Raw genomic sequence first — 23,114 nt, 5'->3', positions numbered from 1 at the left:
TAACAGATGAACTCCATTTGTTTCTGCTCACTTAGCTAGTCTCTCAGCGTGAAGGATGAAATGCTGACTAGCAGGAGTTCTGACATTGATTTAAGTGGAGCCAGGATTTTACCTTAAGTATTTAACTGTACTCTTTTTTTTTTTCTTTAAGATATATTAGAGACATGAATTCATATGTTTCTCTATTGTCTACTTCTAAGTAGACAAGGAAGGGGGAGCAACAGGAAGAAAAACGGTGGGGAGTACAGTGCAACAACTGCAGAAAAATCAAAAGGGATACCAGTTTTTAATAGCACAGTACAATTTGCAAAATTTGTTGCACAAGAGGTGCTTAAATTTCTGATTTCAGTCTTTAATGACTAAGGCCCTCATCTAAAAACAAAAAAAAAATTAAAAATCCATTTTCTACTTCAAACATATACTTTCAGAATGTAAATATTAATACTGTAGAAAAGGATCATTATTTTGAGGACTCTGCAGAGCATTAAATCAGGTTAATAGCTGTCCCATTCATGAGATTGCAAAAAAGCGACATGTGTTGTTCTCTGCAATGCTTAATGGAGGCAGCAACCGCTTCTAGTTCTGTGGTGGGATTTAATCTTCCAAGTTATGGTGGATTAATTTTTATTTGTAGAATTGTGTTTATTTGCATGTGCGATACTGACGTTGTACACACCTGCTCCACACAGTGTTTAACAAAATGCAGTTGGATGATTGAAATGAAAAACAGCTCGCTAAATCCCTCAAATACAAAAAGTATTGAAATCCTGTTGCAAAGTCTTTTTCTTAAACTCCTTTTATTCTAAATCCTTTTAATTCTGTCATATAACACTACAGCATTTATAAAAAGCTGAAAATCCCGACAAATCACACAATTAAAGTAATGAAAACTGCCCTTCCTGCCAACAAGGCACCACCTTATCTACAGCTCCATTTAGCTAAATGATTTATGGTTTTTTTAAAAAAAAAAATAAATCTAACTTCAGTCAGTATACTTAAAACTGATAAAAACAATATCTGTGGCTAAATAAAATTTCATACAAATCACAATTTAGAACTTTATGAAGTCAAAAGGTTATCCACAAATAAGCTCAAAGCAGCTTATGCAGTGTACTTCTGATGAAACTGTGAATAGATATCTCTCAATAACACCAATAATAATAATAAAAACAGCAACACAGCAGCAGCACATCTTTCTGAAGAAGAAAAATGAAGCCCCAGTGATTCTCACAGGAACTCAAAAGCTATTCAAAACGATGAAAAGGACCCTCGTTTCCCTTGAATAAGAACGTCAAATTCTGACCTGTTTAGCAATAGCATCATGGAGTGTATTTTTCTGGTATGCAATTCCACTGATCAAGTTCCATCACAGCCATTTAATAACGCAGGGCATCTCCTGTTCAACTAAACCCCTCTTATTTCTATCTGTTACTTGAAAACTGAGTTGCATTTGTTGTCCTGCCCCACGCCAGTGTAGTAGCCCAGCAATATCTGGAAATTCATTAGGCCACATGGTTGGCATCCACTGTGTACAGTTTGCACTCCCTATTTTGCTGCTTCTTTTCAAGGGGAAGATGACAATAATGATTTCTTAACATTTCTTAATCACTACCATTTTGTGTCTGCTTTGTTACTGAACACAAATGCAAAAAAGTGTATGTGCTCCTTAAAACAGAAGTGGAGAGGCTCGAGTCAGTCCTAAAAATAGCGTGTGAATTCTTTCCTCAGCTTCAGGGTAGCATCTATAAATGCTCCATTTCCTGCACAGATGAGCTCTAACTGCATTACTCAATATCATGTCTGATTAATGGCACTGCAACCGCTGTCCTCATCGCAGAACTTCAGGTGTTCCTTTAGGATTAATGTTGCAGATCGCAAGCAGCACATTATTCCATCTCAACTCCCAGCAGCACCCAGACCTTTCTGGTTTCCAGGTCCCTCTCCAGCACCTGCATCACCATACCTGTTTCTCCCGTGTCCCGCAAGTGAGCGCCCTAGAACCCCCTTCAACTCCAGTTGATTTCTGTGTCTCCTGCCTCCTCAGCCCATTCCACCTCCCATTTCTGACATAAGACAGCAATGTTGCAAGAAGCAACGGTGGCTGAGGAACATTATCTTGGCAGTGCTGTCAGAGACAAAGCTACGTGTGTTTATAGAAAGTTGTTTTTTCCTCTGCACAGCACCCTAGTTTTATTCTCTGATAAATATGTAGCTTCTATTTTTAAAAAAAATTTTTAAAAAAAAAAAAAAAAAAAAGGAAAATATGACCTTGAAACATATGCTGAAGATCAATGTTTCTAGAGTCACACATTAATTAAGGCAGGCACATTTTATTTTGACTGAGTCGTGTTCAAAAAAAACAAACTTAAAAGACATCTCAGTCTAATATGGTAAAAGTTTAAGGTGTATTGGTCTAAAGCACTGGGATGATACGGCCAGAACTGAAATGGTGACATACAGGTCAGTCCACACAGCTTCAAAGAAATCGTTATTTAAAAATGTGCTCCAAAATTCTTCCCTATAATATCTCTAAAAGCCTTACTCGCTACACTTGAGAATTCTGTTCTGTAATTTTGATAATCCATACACATTAACATTCATTACACCATAACAACCCACATAACAGTTACAAAACGCCAGAACTGAAACGCACACCTGCGTGACCCACTCACACCATCCAAAGCCAGCTCCCAACTGCTACTGCAGGGCTAGCTCCTCCACTCCACATACTATGCAATTATTTTGGCCTTCGGGGACTCAAAACCACTAAGCCACCCAAGTGGTTGAGTATATACAACACTCACATCTGCCTTCCTTTAGAAAGCAACCTAAATATTACAGTTCTTTTTAAGTATACCTGCACGTAAAGCTGAGTCAGCTTTTGAGGTTCAAATTTTATTTTACAAACATCAAAGGTGTAAGCAGAGGAGTACAGAGATAAATCTGCTGTAGAACTTAAACTTTCAACAGTTTTAGATTTTCGAATGCAAAACTACTCTGTGTCCCAAATAATTTTAGCTTTTCATGTTAATTCTAGTTTTCAACCCTTCATCTGTAAGTTTCCTTTGGTTCATGGTTGTTTTAACCATAGTACCTCTGAATTCTTTTATTTCCTTTCTTTTTTGCTTTTTTTTTCCTTCTCAATTTGATGAAGCAGTCAAATTCACTGAGATGTAGGACTATTATTTCATCTTTTTTGCAAGCAGCATAATCTAGAAAATGGCAATAAATTAATTCATTCAATGCTGAGACAGGGAAATAGGTTTTAAAAACAATGACCGATCTAAACTTCAGCACACAAGCCTCTCATCATACACCCTTTAACGATGAATTCCTTGTTTCTTGATTGACTCAAACTATGCAGGTCTAGCTTAAGTGGGACAGCACAAGGCAGAGAGCAGGTATTTGGCCAGGGCTTTGTAAAATGACCTGGGATAAGTAATGACAAATGGGAGACTGTAGCACTAGGTTGCTTCAGAAAGCAGCAATATTCTAATTTTGTAGAAAATAGCAAAGTTATCTGAAGAAAATGTATTTTTTCCCTAGCAGAAGTGTACATGCGACAGACCTCAAAATGAAGCCAAAACACAAGAAATTTTTAAAAATACTAGAAGGGTTCTGAACCTTTTTTTATTAATGACTTCACAGGTCAAAGAACACACAACTGCTGCAGAAAGCCTAAATAAGTAATATTATTAATGTTTCTATAAATATCATGGAAATACTAAGCAAAAGAGAAGAAGCATAGGAATATCCATAGGAATATCCAAGACAAGAATACTGAATAATAAACAAACCTCAAACTCGGTATCATTTCAATTCTACAAGTATGTGTTCATGCAGTCAGTTACCCAGAAAATGAATAAGCATCATTTGAAGGAAGTGGTGAAAAACTAGAAAACATGTTGAACAAAGACTATGAGGGATTAGGTGAGTGTGGTTCAACAAAGCCATTAGGTGTTGTGTGAGAGGAAGCCCAAAACGGAGCAACTGGAGTAGCAGTGAGGACATCACAAATCTGGATGACACAAAATGGAGAGGCGAGTGAATACACCCTGATATATGCCTGGTTCTCTCACCGTCATTAACTACAGTGATGTTACCAACCACAGTTTCTTCTTCACAGAGAATGGCAGCTAAATTTAACTGGCAGAATTCCAGATTTGTTTCTTATCTAACACTGCGGATTTTTTCCCTTTTAATAATCACGAAGTCACAGCAATTTTGACTTCAAAGACATCTTTGCCAGCTTGTTTTATCTGAAGAGACAGAAAAAAACAGAGCCCAGCAAACCAGACACCTGTATACCTATAAATAAGTACTAAACTCAATCCCAGCATACAGATTTGGGAGTGAAGAAGAGCTAGGCAAGTTAAAAAGCCGTGCCAACCAGATGGCTCGGCAGATAATGCAGCATGAGGCACACGAAGTGCCAGGACTTAGTATTCTTATTTCTAAGACTGACAGCGTCCAGACAGAGATGTTCTCATACTCTGAATATTAGATGCGCAACTCTTATCTCCTCTCTTAAGCCTGAAATTTGGTCACAGTGTAAACCTTCAGTCTCCAAAAAGGCCGTTTATATTGCAAGCTGTAGAAAATAATCCAAGCTATATCTACTGTTGAAGGCAACAGTCTATATTCTCTGGCCACAGAACACATTTTTCAGTGTTATTTACAGAAATCTCTCAATTCTTTGTGGACGTCTTATCCGAGCTGCAGACCAACCGTGCCACAGACACAGAGACATCAAAGTGCTGCAGTGCTGGGCCAGGTCAGATCTTGCCTGGTTTGTTAGCTCAGACCAAAACCCTGCGTGAACACTGCAGTGGAGCTGCCAGGTCAGAACAGGAGCCATTTAACTGCTCTAGCATGGCACAGAGCCTGAGCTAATAAACCTCACCGGATCCAAGCTGGCAGCGTGCAAGGCCAGCTCCAGATACTGCACCACGTTCCTGGAACCAGGACCACTTATAACCTGCTAAATCAGATTTGAGGAGGTCTCCTTTGCAATAAGCCTGCATGAAATAAGCCTGTATGAAATAACTCTTTTGAAACAATGCTTTATTATGCTATGAAGCACATGATGCAGCAGAGGATCTAACATCAAAGGACTATAGTATTTTAACAAAATAGTTGACAAACTATTAAGTTCTGCTACTGTAAAGTCACCAAGTTAAAACCACGAGCTTTCCTTTCACACCTGGGAATGAGCTGCTTATCACAAACTAGGATCTGTTTCTAGGAACGTGCCAAATCCATCCACCAAGAGGGTCCTATTTTCAATAATTCCCTTTTTACAGCTTTACAGTAAAATAGTGTTTGAGCCTACTGATGGTAATCAGCTTCTCCTTTACAAATTCCTTTTATTTTGTTCAGAATCATTAAAGCTCATGTGTTAGTTATCTAAGGCCTCTTATTACAGCTTTACTTTTATCTGATTCCAGATACTGGTCAATGATACATTCATGTACTTTTAATCAAAGATTTATTTAAACCAAGCCATGTAAAAAGAGACCAAAACATGTTTTTAAAAGGTTTAGCTTAATTTAATATGAGCTAATTTGAATAGGTTTCTAATGCAACAACTATCATTGTCAGATGTTAAATATACACAATTTAGAGACAGACAGACAGTAACTGCTTGAAGGAGTTCCTAAGCAGTGTAATTTACTAGCTTGAAAAATCAGAAAGCACTATTTTACTATCAGGAAAAAAAAGAATTTATAGGTTCTTCAATTAATTTACTTCATTTACATTTTTCTTTCTCTTTTGTTTTTCCTTATAAGAGAAGAAGGTGCAGAGACATCTACTATTTAATGACACACATAATAGCAAAAAAAACATCAGAAATTATGCAGTGTTCCCATAAACAGAGTAAAAGGCACAACACACTTGTGAAGTGTTTTGCTTTACATTACTTTAACCTATAACTGTTACACAACCACATATACTCACAGTTTGTCTATTTTTCTGCTCAGGAAATCACTAAGGTGATATAAAATGTGTGCATTAAACCTTTATCTTTCTTCATTTACTTTCTTTGAAATACTCACAATTATTATCATTTACTGTTTTTTTGTAATAATTTAAACAGATTTTAGGCTATATTTTTTGAGTTCACTAATTAAATCATAATCTACTACTAAAATCTGTAATCCAGTATAATCCCAAAACCCCTTGGTCATGCTAGAAGTACATTCTTTTCATCCACAATTAAAAAAAATGGCAACAAATTTAAACTAGAAACCCTCCTCAGTAGCTGTACAGAATGGGTTGCCCAGTTGAAGTTACAGGGAGGGTGGATAAGCCTAGAGTTGCCAAAACCAAAAACGAACCAGGACACCAACAGGTTTTAGGTCTTTAAGAAGTCTACAGTTAGATACTGTGTTTAGATTGAACAGTGTTGGTTTTTAAAGGGATTTGTTTGTTTATGCATAGTTGTTTAAATCTTACAGCAAGCTCTTCCGCCGGGTTCACTCAGAATTTCTGCAACAATCCTGTTAAACAAGCTAAGCAGCTTGTCCTCAAACTTGATAAAACAGTATTTAAGCAGTAAAAGAGAGGAGGTGCCTATGGGCACTCAAGGGATTGTGATATAGGTTCAACCACTAAAATGATCAAACCGTTTGAATAAAGTTTACATAAAATAAGCAGAAGGGCAACAAATCAGAAGCTAGTACCACCCCAAAAAAAACAAATTCCATTGTCTCATTACTTTTACTGAAGTGGAAAAGCAGTCTTTTAAAAAAAACCTCAAGAAGCTGCAATTGCTGAACTTAATGCATACGCTAGCAGACGATTTAAATCATTTAACAGTTTACAGAATACTTTATATTTTCTTCATAATGAAATATTTAAATAGTCAGAAAAGGACATTTTTTCCTTGTACAAATTATTTTCCTTAAATCAACTACCTTTTGCATTCTTTCTTACATTGTTTCAGCCTCATGTCCTGAATGGGTAACAAAAAAAAAAACATCCTATCCTTCTAATGAGTTCAAGAGCTTGGAAGGGCACCACATTACGAACAAACTCTACAGTGCACTAACAGGAGTTTTTAATAAATGTTATTAATTTCTAGATCTCCTGCTATCAGCCACCACCCTGCTATTAACAAGTCATTTCAATATTATAATGATAAAATATTGATAATAAATGTTTCCAAATAGAATTAACATCTCTGGACTGATCTCTGAGCACAGGTATACCTAGATATCCTTTAAACTACAAAAGGAAGCAACAAATCTGAAGATGAAACTGGAGAAAGCACTAAATTACAGGGTAGGAGGAAAAAATAATACTTGCAGAAAGCTATTACAAAGGTGACAGTTTAAAATTAATGAAAAATAATCTAAGTATCAGGTTATAGCAATGATTTGGACCAAGATCTGTAAAAAGAGAAGTTATACTTAATTATGAACTATATAAATATCTACTTACTGATTTGTGGAGCTGGTAAAATCCGTGCAGCTCGAACTGGACCGTGGCGGACAGAAAAGAGTTCCTGAGCTTCACCACTGATCTGCAAAACGTACGGATTATGAACATACAATGTAAAAAATATATGTACTTATAAACATATATATTTAGAAGGTAAGAAAGTAGGTAGAAAGACATTGTACAAAAGGCAGGGAAGAAGGTAAGTTGGTAAGACACTGCCTTTCTAACCAACCATCTGCAATTTCTCTAAATGAGAATTATCCAGGATAACACAAATTATAGCAACAAAGATGGCCTGACTCTAAAAACACATGCCTCGGGCTGTGTGAATGAGATACCAGCACTATCTACTATTAATGGCTACATGTTTTAGAAGAAACAAGACTTGAAGCTGAGTGCTGACTAAAATTCACAAAAATTCAAACCATCTGAAACACAAGAATTTATTCTACATATTTCACCGTTCTAAGAAAAATGCTAACTCACCAATGATCAAAAGTGGCAACCACTGGTGGTAAAAGATCAGAGAATTTGATATAATCGGCACATTCCATACTCTCCAGGTGTGAAAATTATGTGTAAAAATAGGGGGTCAAACTAATTAAGTTTGTCACCAACGGCAGTCTTGAAAAGATTAAGAGAGAAGTAGTTAAGTACAATTTCCAGACTTCCTGTACATGGTCAGTCAGAATACATTTTCATAACTGCCTGGTAATGGATCCGATACGGAATGTCAAACTTGAGGAAAATGGCAAACATTTATGAAGCTCATTTCCAAATAACCAACAACTTAAAACAGATGTAATGAGACGAAGAACGTAGAGGACACATTGGCATCAATTTTTGCCAAACAAGGAGCTTACAATATTAGAAGAGAACACAATTTGGAACCAGGTTCTTGTGAATCTGTAAATACAACCTAACTTTTTGAAATATCATTTCATGGCTGTTCCTATTTCTGCACTTCAGCTCACACGCTGAAAAAGTTGAAATACTACTTCTGTTTGACCAACAAATCGTTAAGTATAGTACTTCAGACTCTTAGCTTACTTTCAGTCTTAACCCCAAGCCTCCTTTTTATCACTGCTTTAGATAATGGGGACAAAATGAAACCCACCTCACTGACGCCCAAGTCTTTCATGAGATTACTCTGAAAACACTATTTACTACAGAGGTAGCCCAACATTCTGTACACACTAAATAAAAACAGAACGTGGAGAACTCCTGTTTTTCCATATTACGCCTGAAATAACACTCAAGCTACACAACTGTGGGTAAATAACATTCTTAGCCGTTTCAGATTTGCAGACAACTAGCAGTTCCACACTGGTATAAATCAACATTACTGTTAATGATGTGATCACAATTATTCCTGATGGACACTGCAGTTTTAGGACTGTAATCAATATGAGAATTAATCCCTTAGTCTACCCTGCTCTTATTTTATTAGGCTGATGTTCCAATCATAGCAGATTCTCCTCTCCCAGCTAGCAGCATCATTCAAACAACATACAACGTTGTAGTACTCCAGCTTTTGCAAAACAAGTTTAATTCTCCCTTGGGGACAGCTAGAGGCCTCTGCTCTGAAAAGCTTGCTGACCAGATTCTATACAAGACAAAAGAATGATGATCAGAAATCAACTCAGTAGAGGACTGCTCATCTGTTTTTAACTGATCATGAGTTGAGTGCAGTGTGTAAAAAAAAAAAAAGCACATAGGTAAAAACATCTGCATCCAGAAGAGACAGCTTGGGAAAAAAATAGAGCACAGCTAAGCAGAAAATAAGAAAAATTAAAGAAAGAGTAATAAAAGAGATGAAAAAAAAAGTTAAGACAGCAGCATGTTTTCTATCCATCGGAACACACCAGCACTATGAAAAGAGAAAGGAGGAAATGAAGAAGAAGAAAAATATAAGGCTTTGGAACTATTATTATTGGCAATTAACGATTTTTTCCCCCAAATCATGAAAATGCTGTTTCACATGTGTATGCACATCAACGACTATGAATGAAAACAAGAGGGAAAAGAACTAGCATAACAAAAGTATGGAAGAAGTGATTCACATAAAATAATCCAACCCAATTCAGTCACCTCCTCCTACTTTTTAACGACGCCAGCACATCAGCTCTAACTCCAATCTACTTCAAATAAAGTTATAGTCCCAAAAGTAAGATACACTAAGAAGGCCAAACCTTCTCCACTCGGTTTCTGCTCTTAAATATACTCAACTCCAGAGAGCATGTTTGTTTAGACTGTGATGCCAAGACCTGGTAGAGCTTACAGTTGAGATTTTCAAAGAAAAGCCTAAAAGAAAAGCCTAAAGTGTACAAATACAAATGAAGCTTATTTATACTTCAGCAACTAACATCAAAATCCCAGCCCAGCTTTTTTCACGCATATAATGCTTTTACTTTGTAATGAATTAATATTATTTTGAAGATAACTATTTTCTCATTTTATACTGGGGAAAAATTACAGAAAGCTAGGTTAAATGGACTAACCAAAGCCACGGGATCTGACGGTGACAAGACTATAGGTAGTTAAACTCCTGTTTTGAGACCACTGTCATGCTTGATACTGCAGTGTATCAGGTCCTTTCCTCTCAGTCTGTGTAGGATTTTTTTTTCCCCCTCCCCAGGAAAGGGGAAACTGTAGAACTAAGCAAAAAAGCAAGTAGAAATTCTGATAATTTCAGCCATCTGTACAGCTCATGTACATAGCAATTGCTGACCCCTGGGAGCCAAAAAGGAACAAATTTTAAGACATACTGCACGGTAGGTTTTGTAATGAAAACCCAAGATGCCACCCAAGCACTGGCATCTCATTTGTAAAGAAAAAGCCAAATTCAGTAAAAGGCACAAAAAAGTTTACAGAAAATATGGACATGACAGTACAAAACGGATCAAATTAAAACACCAGTATTTAACCTACTATAGCTTCATAAAATAACAACAACAAAAAAATCCTTTAATAAAACTAAGTTGTGTGTCCTTAACTGTTCTGTAGAAACAGGAGATGATAGAAGGCATTGGACTTTGTTCTGTGCCATGAATTAGTAAAAGCTTGGTGGTTCCTCTGGGTTGCTTGGCATTGAAAAATGCATTAGGGCTTTAGAGTTCAAGATTTTCTTTGACTTACAATTAACTCACTTTAAACACTACCACCAGTAGAAGCTTCTGCTATTTGCAGTCTTATAAAATTCTGAATTAACTGTGGTTAATGCTAATGCCCTTCATTTACTTACATAAAACATAAAACTTTACTACCATTGCTGAGGCCACGTGTATCAATTTTGACTGAAAGCACCATCTTCAGGGTAGAGAAATTACAGTCTGATCTTCCTGCCAGTTCAGGCCTTATCTCACTCCTGAGACAGGCAACACAGACAGCCAATCTTTTCTGTGAATGGGACACTTATTCCACTAGGAGCTGAAGGGGGACAAGGAACTACATTTAACAGAAGCCCGGCCCCGTCGCTACATGGCTAACAACTTTGTCACTGCCAGTTTGGGTGAGATGCGGGCTGGCAAGTAGAAGTAAAAGGCTCCACATCCCATTACCAGTCCCTTGAGCAGCACAGTCTCATAAGCATAGACAAAATATAAATAGACTTCATGAACTGAAAACAGAGCTCTAAATTCTTCAAAAAGCACCTGTGAAGAAACTAGGCTGTGGCTGCCATTTTGGATTTGATCCAGCTAAGTAGCAAGTCCCCGTGGCAGCTTTCAAAGCTCTTAAAAGTTTTTCTTTCCCATTCCAAAAGCCAAGAATATTTCCAAACAGGTTTCAAGAATTGAATATTAAGCTATAAAAGCAGCTTCAGGTACTCATTCTATGAAAGAGCGAATCCGAACTGACGGCTCCAAGCTGGTCTGATAGAACATTTCAGCTTTCCCAGCGCCCGGTATCAAACCACAAGCCCCAGACCTACATGGAAGGCAGCAAGCAAACAACACGCCGATTCAAAACCTGGCCCCCAATGAAGTCTTCGTTGCACTCTTCCAATCACGACAGATTGAAAGAGGAAGAACTCCTCTCTCCTCCACTTCGATGTCTTGAGCTACTGCTTAAAATATGACAGACCAGAAATACAGCCTACTGGTTAATTTCTGATGACAGAGCTTTATTGTTTGGAGCATACCAGTTTGCACCCATAAAAAAAAACAGAACAAAGGAAGTTTTGTTCACACTAAGGATAACTAATAGTTTCCAACCATAGAAAATGGTTTTCACATGGTGAAAATAAAAAAAAGTCAAACGTACACCAAACTGAAACAAAACTGAGTTCAAAACTCAATGCTTCAACTACTGCGCAACTATACAAAAGGAAACTGCTTTATATTAAAACGGTCACAGAGCACAGGGAAGGCATCAGAAGGGTTGTTTGATTTTTTTTTAATATTCTGATAGATGTTTTAAATATAATATAGATATCATAATGTTTAATATGATAATAAACAATTGACAGATACCACCACAAATCACTGTTTGATATAATCACACTGGGTTAAAAACTACTACCAGTCATCTCGCTACCGAGAGTAAGGAAGGACTGTAAGTAAAAGGACAAATTTTAACACTTCAAAAATTCAAATAGTCTGCTTTTTCATTCAAAACAAATCTCTGTAATTATCAAGGGATCATAAAAATTTAGATGCTCAAGGAATGTTATAGACATCTACTCTAAGGATTTGAATGAAGCATGAAACTGCACCCAGATTTTAAAATTATGACAATGCTAATTGAATTTAAAAAAACAATGAAAGCTTAGAAGTGGTTTTGGTTACAGATTCTTCAACGCTCTCACTTCATTTGTCATATATTTTGAGGGGTTTTAGCACGATTCAAGGCTGCGGGTTCCCTGTAAAATTCTAACCTGGGGGACAGTTCTGCATTGTTTTTAATCATTTCTACACAAAGACAAGAATGACGCAGACAATACTGGAAGCAGGTACAATATGGGTACCACCACCCTTTATTTTAGCTCTGGCCCCATCCAAGGACAGCTACAAGAGATGCCCTTCAGAATCTTCTGTTACCTCTCACCACAGCCTTTTCAAAGGTTGTTGCACATGCTTTTTGTTCCAACTGGTGTAGAGTATGCTAGGAATATAAAACTTTCCAACGGTTCTGCAGTCACTTCATGAGTGAAAAAACAGAAAATTTCTTACACATCGCTAGCATCCTCAGTGTAAAAAAAACCCCAAAGTCTCTGAAAATTATTTGCATGGATGTTTTTTGTAAAGGCCTTAGCCATTTTTCCAGGGTTACAAGGTCAGGTCATTAGTACGTTTTTTTCCAAGTGGCTAATACAAGCCTTAACAGTGGGACCCTCTATCAGGAGGAGGTCCGGACAGAGGAAGGACTGCAGCTTACTATGTGATAAGTGACCAGTCCTTTTCCTAGCTGTAAAAGGATGAAGAATTGCAAAGGGGAGAGAATTACAAAGATCACCACATGGAAACCCCAGCAGACAGGGCTTTTGATGAACAGTCAAGAAAACAAAATGGAATCGGCTCGTCCCATCTGCTGTGCAACTGCAGCTTTAATAACTTAAAAATCATAGTCTTATTGACAGCAGCATTTAAAGAAATTTAAGGTCTGGCAGTGGAGAAATGGCAGTGTGTGATGCCATCCTCGTCCAGCAAGTCCTCTCATTCCAGAGGGCTCCACACGGAAGTCACCTACCATAGGGGCTGACACATCCCTTCAGGCTGTGACAGCATCATTCCACCACAGCCTTTCAGTATTTTTGACTAAATATACATCTGTGCTTGTTATTAAAAGTTCCCTTCGGTAGTTCCTACTTTGTTGAACTCGGGCTTGATCGTCCTTTTTTAATTGTAATATGAACCATCAAATTAAGATGATTTTTCTACTTTTGAAACTTCCAGCACACAAAGAAAAAAGAAAAAATTATCTGCCGCAAAACCAGCCAACATGCATTTCCCTGAACAGGAACATCTAGAACAGATACTTGGAAACCACATTAGGCAGAAACCAGTTCCAACTGTATTTGAAACATGAAACTGGGAGCAAGGGAAAAACAAATTCCAAATAAAACACAAAACTACACTGCACAATTATCAAATAGGAACTTCTAGTCATACTTTTGGATATTCCCAGATTTCTCCCCACTTAGCGAGGCATATTTAAAGAACACTTTTAACCTTCCCAACCCCATTTCAAAACAAAGATCAAAGAAAAGTCGTTTGGATGGACACCTTCCGCTTCTTATGCAATACAGATTTAGACGCTGCACTTCAAAACCCCAGCCGTTACTCCAGCACCCAGCAGTCCAAACATTATTCCAGCCCTTTGAAGCAGCCCTAATGGTATCTTCCATTTGCAAGTAACACTTCTGTAGTCAAAGATCTTACTCCAAGGAGATGTTAATGTGAAACCACTCAGACTGCAAAGAGACACACACTCCTGGAGGCAGACTGCAAAGGTGTTTAGAAGTCAATGTAACACCATTACGGAGAGTGTCAGCTTAGAAGCTGTCATAAACACTTCATAATCACTCAGACACAAACTGGACTGCCTGCAACACATTACTTTATTAAGTGCTGAATAGAGGTTCAATTGTACGAATAAAAAGCACAATGCTACAGATAACAGCCTGAGTAGATTTTCACATAAATGTCAAATTGTTGCTTTTTTCAGAAAGGTTTTTAAACTAAAAATGGGGTTTTTTTTCGGAATAACTGGACTAACGTGTTTAATTACAAGCTAAATACTCCGCAAGGTCAAGAAGAAAAGGTTGTATAATACCAAAGGACACAAAACAGTGTTGCCAAATAAACTCTAAATATTTAAAGTCAGTCACCCTCACTTATTAAAAATACCTCTGAAAAAAAAAAAAAAAAAAAAGTGAGATGGAGAAACAACAATGTGGAAGAAAAATAGTTTTTGTTGCCTCCAAATTTGTCACATATATAAATCCTGCTCTGAAAAGCTATTTAAAAATTGATATTGAAGACTATCAATCTGAGAAGCTCTCTAAAACCACGTTAGTAAGAAAGGAACCATTCCAACACTGAAATTACACTAACAAATACAAACTGCATGGGTGGAAGCTGTACCTCCCTGGACATGGTCTCAGAATTTCATAGAATATACAAATAAAGGGCTGACAAAGCAATGCAATATCTCTACAGCTGACATTCTTAAGATGGATGGTAAAATATTTCCACATTTGTCATTTTTTCCATTTCACTGGACTTTACCTCACTTATTAAAAAAAAAAAAAAAAAAAAAAGGAACGACATTAAGAGAAACTGTCCTGCAATTTGATTTTTCTTATTTTTTCCTAAAATATTAAACACTACCAAAATCTAGGAATTATGAAGTAAAACACAGTGAGGAAAAAGAACAACCTGGCTGTATTGTCCTACTGAAAAAGGAGATAACATCAGGTACTCTGCGGCTTAACTTGTGTCTGAATTCAGACACACGGGGGGGGGGGAAAAAAAAAAAAAAAAAAAAAAGAAAGAAAAAGAAAAAAAACCCCACCCACAAACCCAAAGAAAACCCTTCTTTGCCACAAAGAAATGTGTAGAAGCTACCTTGTACTAGCTGGCTGACAGTACCAGTAAACACACATAAGCCAGTTTAACTCGTTTGTTAGCAATCTCCATCAAATTATTTCATGTTTACTGCGGTGTACACAGGGTATGAGTTTAAATGTGGTCAGTTAATGCAGAACAGGTTACACCGAGGTAATGTGTTCACGTACCAAAGAACTGAAAAGTCTCTGACGTGTATAAGGAAAGCAAGGATGAAAGACCCCATCCTACAGAGGCTTTCTCAAGGGCATTGCTAGAGATAGCTCTGACAGAGACTCGCTTTCATTCGGACACAGAAAGTCACTTACCAGGGATGCACAGACCTCACCTAACCACAAAGCAAGGGCATGTTACACACACACAGAGGAAAAAAAAACAATCTCTGCCAGGCACAAAGCTCTTCTTCTCATAGAGGGGCCAGGATAAGTCCAGCACAACACACTTCCTCACATTTTTCAGAATACACGAGGTGATTTGGATAAGAAGGTTTCAGCAGGATAAAGTCAGCTGGTTTATAAAAATTCTTTAGCTTAAGTCTGTGTGACCACTCACAGTGTCTTAACTAATTGATCAACTTGTGCTATAACTTCTGGGACTGCTGCAATTGTTTTTCCTCTCTTAGCCCAGTATCTTAGTGACACCTAATGTTTGTTTTCTGTAATACACTTTGAAGAACAAAGCAAAGCCTTTCTGAACCATTTTAATAATCCGATTTGTACACTAATATAAAACCGATCCGGCTCCAAAACAGTGTACAAAACTAATTACATACTGTAAAAACACATTCTTAGTATTCAAAGTCATTCCAGTGTAAAAGCAGATTTAAAAAAAAAAAAAGTGGACAAGCATACAGTGGAGTGGACATACAAGCAGATAAGATTTCCTGTATTTCGGTTAAAATGTTCCAAAATTTTGCTTAAGGTTCCTACATTTAACTAAAAAGATACTAAATACTGAAATTCAGTAAAGTATACTAGGTCTTACTTCATTTCCACTAAACCCTCCTTCAAATGCAAAAGCTCAGCAGGTTTTTTTCTTCCTTATCTCCGGCTAATATGGAACCAAGAGGGAAAATCCAGCTCTCACACTCCAGTGAAATTTTTAACTTAAAGTTTAGTGTACTGGTATATAAACACAAGTAATAAAAAAAACATATTTCTAATACCACCAATGTATTTTACAAAGGGAAAGAACTCCATCCTCTCTACATTATTTTGAAAGACAAGGTGTCATAAGCAAATATTTTTTTTTAAGTTAAGAATTTTATGACCTACTGCATTAAACTTTATTCTATAGTTTCAAGAAATTTGGGGGAAATTCCCCAAATTAAGACCATGTGCTTATAAACCACTCTGAAACACAAACTGCAGGGCATGTGTATGACAGCATGAAATCAAACCCATATGCACACGTAGACTTTAATAAAATTAAAATTGCAAATCATGTACATGACAAACATGTGATTGTAAAATACTATCAATGCTGTCATACTTGCATTTCTGGGACAAACAAACTCTTCTTGTATTTTTCCACCCTATTCCTTTCTGTAGGTTAAGATGATTTCTGTCCTTTATGGATTACAAACTATTCCATAACATCAAACTCTACTCCAAATTCGACTCCAAAAATTTACTTAACAGAAGTAATTTGGTAAAAAAACCTCAAATCTGAAGGTACATGAATTCAAGTGTTTGACCTATGCTCAGTATTAATCTTAAGATAAGCATATTACATACAAACGATGACATTGATTGTAAATATTGGATCTTTCCACTTCAATAGGAAAAATTAAACATAAAATATGAAAGCAGTAACACAACGTTACAAACAAAAAAGCCTCTGGCACAGAAGTGAACTCTGTACTTACAGGTATGCTCCAGACTTGCATTCCATCGCTGTATCCGATCATCAGCAGTAGGGGTGGTTCATTCCCAGTGCTGTGTATTTCATGAAACTCCATATTCCTCGATGTATCTAAATTGGGTTTAAATATCAAAGCCATTATTAGCAGGTGAGGATCAACTGTGGCTGGTGTCAGTTATACGAGATGTTTTTTTTTCTCAATGCACGTTTCTGCTGTCCTAAGTAAAAGCAAGCAAAGTGGTTTAAAATTTTAGGCTGAACCAATACTGAAATATATTCTTTTAGACAAACATAACCGATATGTTAAAGTTTCACAGAGAGCATTAAAATTTAAAATTATGGAGAAAAATTTTCTGAAATACAATGTGGGTTGTCAATAAATACCCCCAAAAATTCTGTAATGTAATTCTCCAGTGATTAATAAAACAGAGCAAACTTTTCAAATAGAGAAAAATTTGCAAAGGACCAACAAAATAAACATTAACAAATACAGAAATTACAAATGCACAGACTATTTCTAGATACTGTATAATTAATCTTCCCATCAACTTTATCACAAGATGAAAATCCCCAGGAAGATAAGTGCTACAGGACATAATAATCAAAAAATATTAAGCTTTTCTTGAGTAAAGCCCCCTAAAACTACATTTTCAACCATGACTGAATGGACAAAAGCTCACTGCAAGCATGTAAGCATCAAAAAGAGAGGAAGTATTTAGGATATATTAGGATGGAGAAAATGAATGTATTCAGGCCCAATCAGATTAGGCTGCATAAAGTAAATTTAAACAGAATATGAAAGATCCTGAAGAATATTCTACGGAGGTTTTGTTATACTGTACAAAAGCACCTAAAGAGGGAATGTCTGAGATATTTTAAAACTAAACATATGAGGACAAGAAACCTGTAAGCAAACAACCCTGAATTAGCCTAAAGCTGGACATAATGCCATGTACAGGTGGCTCCTCCTCCTAAGGAAGAGCGAGTTTGCCTTTTGATGGAGTCAAAAGGCCTATTTGTCCTATGTGGTAGATACCGAACAAAAGTGCAATTTGAATTGAGTCCATCTAGAGCAGGCAAATGAATTTTGAGGCAACAATGCTTATTGGCAACACTGACTGAAATTATTGTACGCGGACCCACAAATCACACAAATAAGCGAGAGAAAATGAAGCCGTACCATTTAAATCTGCGTTTTCAAATCTGACCCAAATGATCTTCTCCTTTTCTTCTGCTGGTGGGGTGCCACTGTAGGCCTGGACAAAAAGGTTCAAATGGGAAAGTTTAATAATTTTTTTCTCCCTCTATGGATCATAGGAGAGAATGTAAGTTAAAAATAAACAGTGATACACATATCCTGTTGTCACCAGCATTCCTGTGAGGTTTTGTTTCAAAAAGAAATGGTTCCGTGGTCAACACACACCATTTCAATATACCTCAACAAGCGTGACATCACTTACTAATGTAGAAACGACAAGACATACAGAACAATAAGTCTTCTAGAGCATGTGAGAAACGCCACCAGACTTACAGCAACTTAGTCAAGCTAAAATACAGTGGCTTCTACAACCTAACTTTAGCAACGTCAGAGGTTCTCATTTGAGGCACTGCTACTCTTAAAATTCTCTTTAATTCACTTAAATGCTTTGTAAGCAAGATTGAGGAAAGAAAGAGACCTTTAACTACATAGTTTATTTTCCTGACATGCGGTAGCTATACTTGTAACATCTTTCATATCGCCATTTAGAAGAGAATAAACTGTAATTCTAGTAGAACAGATCCACGTTTCAGTGCTGTGTACTACAGATTCCCATAAAAAGATGAGATACAAAAAGAAACTGTGAAGGAGACTTACAGTGTTTCCAAACTGCAAGTTTTACAGTTCTCAGGAGAAACTGTGGTAGCAAGAACGTGAGCTACAGTAGAAATACCATCACTTCCAAACGAATTATAACAAAATACTGTGCGGTATTTTGGATTAAATATGAAAAGAGCTTGTATAATCACTTTATCCATGCCAGAAAAGCAATAACATGAACCAAAAAAACACAAATTTAAAAAATAAATAAGTGTGGGTATTACTTTTCAAAACAAATCACATTCCATGCTTCCAAGGCAAACTGATTTGTAAAATAAGAACACAGATTGCATCCGTTAACTACAGAGGGGGGGAAAAATGGGGAGGGGTGTGGAATGCAGAAATCTTTTAAATGAAAGTTTTGACTATTTTTAATTTTGACCATGAGTACAAAATGCATTTCACCAATTGATTATTAGTGAGGGGATTTTTTTTTATATATTATTATTATTGAGGAAATTCATCACTAACTAACCAAGATAATCCTTCAAATAAGAACCAAGGCAACTCCCTGAGGCTACAGACAGTTAGCTGCAATGCTCCTCCACTAGGGACTACAGATTTCCCAGAGTAACAAAACAAAATTAGTTCCCCTCTGGTACTGAGAGGCCCACGAGCAATACGGAAGGGATCGTTCCAGTTTCTCCTGCTACCTGCAGAGCTATGATCAAGAGCAGACAATGAACATCATAGTTATTACCCACAGAGGAAGATCCCAGAAATTAAAAAAAAAATAAAGAAAAAATATTTTAAAAAGTAGAGTGAGGACTTGTGTTTTGCAATGCTCAGCACTCTGGAGAACAACAGGTTAGGCAGAGCTCCACAGTCCCACAACAGCCAGGACATTCTGAGGCAAGTTAAGGAAATAAGACCCAAAAAAGGGAGTAAAGGAGGCAAAAGAAACTTTCTTTTTTTCAGCCAAGGATAGAAGCGAAGGTGACAAAGGGTATCTAACCAAGTTGTTCTAACATCATTTCAGCCAGGGTTCATACATAGGATTCCAACTGCAACCCAGAAAAAACACATTTGTAAGAGGCAGAGCAAGTATTGTGCCCAGCCTCTCCCCTCCCTGAGTATCCTACTGCCAAAATTCTGCAATCTTCTTCCTGCTGTTTATATTGTAACTGTTCAACTTCTGTGTAGCTAAGATTTTAATTATTCCCCACCAGAGGAAATCTGTAGGGCAAATCTCCAGATGGTGTGCAGTCTACACTTTCAAAAACCTGGTGCCAAGATTCATGCTCAAAAAACCCAAAAAGTTTGGCTTCTGTTCTTCAACTATTATTTTGCTCTACCTGACACACGCTTCAATTGCTTCGTACACCAAAAAAAAAAAAATTAAAAAAATTATATATATATAGTTTGGAAGATCTACACGTACCTGTGGCACAACATCTTGAAGAAACGTAACAACACTTTCCATGTACGACTGCTCCCTTGAAAACAGAAGGAGAATTTTAACTACGACTGAAGTTTCAGAAATGGTCACGAATATATTGACAGATCACCAAACACGTACAATCTTTACGACGAAGGAAAATACTAAGTGTGCAATGCAGTTACTTATTTAATATACTGCCAAACACTCTGATAATATAGAGAAGTCTGTAAAAAGCCAAGTGATACTTGTTCATTAATTGATTGGGGGAAAAGTTTATAATAGTTAAGGAAGAAACCACATTCTTCTCATCAGAGTGGCTGACTGTAGTAGAAGAGGCATTTGGAAATTATTATTTCATATTTTTCTACTTGATTTGCCTACTACAACATGAAGACTTAAGGTATAGCTGGGGTTCTCCTTGTAAGTCAACTTTAAGACCTCCTATGCACGATGTACAATGATGTAGTAAGTGGTAGCACTTGGGGCAGGAGATGGAACAACCCCTCACTCAGAATAGTTAGGACAGGTATTTTCAGGTAAGATTTTATAGCTTGGAAAGCTTATTCCTTCTTGGGAATTCATTAGCAGTGATGATTTAGAATGGTATGTAGTGCGAGATATATTTGTTCTGGTAGATTTAAATTAATGCTTTTACTAGCTTATCCCTGCGTAAGTGGTGAGACTCTTGTGTAACTGCTGAGCAACGTACAACATGGGTCGACTGTATCAGACCAAGTTGAAACTACCCAAAAAGTTTGTGCTTTCTGTAATGAGTAATACTGAAACATGCTGGCAGCAAGATCCATCTTCATGAAGTCTGAGGCAATTTTTTTTTTTAATTAACTCTTTAGAAACAGCTTTGGCAGCCCCGAAATTAATTTTTGTACTGGCAGTAATTTTTCCTGTCCTAACTCAAGATTACTAATAGCAACAAAGAAAAACCATGAACTAAGAACTCTAGACTCTTTATGTCTAAAGATACATATGCTTTCTTCAGACTTTCTGAGACTGTGCTAAGATTCTTTTAATAGAAATTTGGAGTGTTCAGTATTTAAGAATTAAGTACTCTGCCCTATACACAGCAATACAGAAGGTACTTCAAGTCAACCGCTGCAACACCTGGATCAGCTTAACTGGTTGACTCCTCTCTGAAAACAAAGATAAATCTAAACCATAAAGTTTTAAATTTTAGAAAGCTTACTCCAACTCATGGAAAACTAGATTCTGTTCAGCAATCCAAGGATTACTGCATCACGCAAAGTTTGCCTCACTGCTTGAAGCCAAGGCCTTATAAATGAGCTGTGGTTTACAGCACTGATTCTTCTTTGATTTATGTAGGTCACCAGAACTGTCTCTGTGTCTCAGAGCCCTTTATTACCTGGCAATAATACTTGTCTACAGGTACAGTATTAAATACAGTGTTTGAAGCTCTCACGTGAATGCCTGCCAGCAAGAGTCATCGTGTCTTCGTTTCTCAGCTCATTTAATGAGTACTTCCCCCCCGCCCAGGTACATCTTGAAACAAGGTTGATGTTCGGGAAATATTTTATTCAGTATATGTACTCTAAATCTCCCCTGAAGTTGAAAAATTTGAAGAAGATATGTTTTAAGTGCTTAAAACCAACCAAAACAACAAGACTCACCAAAAAAAAAAAATCTTCTGTTAGTAGGAAACCAAGAGTTTAACATAAGCAGCAGAAAGCTGCTGCAGGCAGCTCAACATACACACTCTCCCATCAAAAATACTGTCATTTTTGAGGTGAAAAGATATAACTCAAGAACAAGCCCTCATATTTAATAAAACCAAAGAGCAGATCACCTTATTCTTACAGTGTGTTTCTATTATTGTTTGTCCAAAGCTTACTTTGAAGAAAAGGTCATTACAAACAGAAACGCATTTGTTAAAAAATTCCGCAACACCAAAAAAAAAAAAAAAAAAGCTTATTCTATCACATGGCTGTAAGAAAAACCTCTAACACAACTTTTTGTGGTACAACGATAGATTTCTTGTGCTCCCTGGACAAAATAAAGCGATTCTTTATGTTGAAATACACAGCCATCAACAGCGGCAAACCATGGGCTGCTGAAACTGATAGTCCGAGTGAACATTTCAGTGTAGTGCCATCTTCCTTTGGTTTTGTGCTCTTAAGCAAAAAAAAAAAATTAGAACGCACGATTCTACTTAGTGATGGACTTAAAACATATAAGCTATCATTAAATATATCCACCCCTGTGACTAGGTATTATTAAAAAGCACGACAAGGAAGGAACACGCATAGTGTTCGATCCTAAGGCAGAAGGTTTGCCATCACTGATATACAGCCAGCACAGTGTTTGTACAGCAAACAACACTGCGTAAAGAAACAACAAAACAGAAAATATTCATCTTTAAAATGCACAGCTTTGAAGGTTTTGGTGTATAAGTGAAAAGCAACCTATTTAGAGACGGTCCAACCTGCACCACCCTAGGAGACAGGAGTGCAACACCTGTTAACTTTCCTGGAAGATACTCCAAGTGACAAAACCATACTGTCAACACAAGACCTCACAGCGCACTCTGAAAGAAAATTCAGGCTAGGTTCTTCTTCTACAAGGATATAAAAACCATTTCAAATAAGGGCTATTCTTCTAGAAGGCTCTTACGTGACAGCTTGTGGCCGAACCACCACCCCTCCAGTACATCGACTAGGGCGGCGCGGAGATTCTGTCGCCATGGTTTCTTCGCAGATACCTGTAAGAAACACATTTCTTCTCAATAATAATTTGTGTCAGGTTTATTACACTAGCCCTTCTCATATTCTTCAGGATGCTAAAAACACCTTGAAACAACTTATACAAACTTATAAAGGCACTATGCCCCTTTACAGCACTTTTTTAAAAACCCCAAACAACCAATTTCCTTTTTCAGTACCTCAAGTCACTACAGCTCCTGCAGTGTATGTGAACACACAAAAAAAACCCAAACCCACAGACCTGCACGATAAAGTGGAGAATTCCCTTC

The 23,114-nt window shown here is 37.0% G+C and overlaps 1 protein-coding gene across 8 annotated transcripts in view; it reads right to left on the bottom strand.

The window, feature by feature from the left end:
• BCAS3 (BCAS3, microtubule associated cell migration factor) overlaps positions 1-22,841 on the bottom strand; it is a 371,871-nt gene extending 349,030 nt beyond the window's left edge. For all 8 annotated transcript variants that reach the window (XR_003399716.1, XM_026861420.1, XM_026861421.1 and 5 more), the window contains exons 1-5: positions 22,757-22,841; positions 20,114-20,168; positions 18,055-18,130; positions 16,879-16,985; positions 7,444-7,525 (exon numbers count right to left, since the gene is read on the bottom strand). Coding sequence is in view for 7 of the 8 variants with exons in the window: in XM_026861420.1 (XP_026717221.1) it covers positions 7,444-7,525; positions 16,879-16,985; positions 18,055-18,130; positions 20,114-20,168; positions 22,757-22,827 (391 nt within the window). In the remaining variant the exon portion in view is untranslated. The remainder of the gene's footprint in view (positions 1-7,443; positions 7,526-16,878; positions 16,986-18,054; positions 18,131-20,113; positions 20,169-22,756) is intronic.
• Between the last annotated feature and the right edge of the window lie 273 nt (positions 22,842-23,114).

This window comes from Athene cunicularia, assembly GCF_003259725.1.
Source record: "Athene cunicularia isolate RWA chromosome 19 unlocalized genomic scaffold, athCun1 chr19_part1, whole genome shotgun sequence".
Lineage (NCBI taxonomy): Eukaryota > Metazoa > Chordata > Aves > Strigiformes > Strigidae > Athene > Athene cunicularia.
Note: the sequence above shows the minus strand (reverse complement) of the source record. Positions and strands in the feature narration are given on the sequence as shown.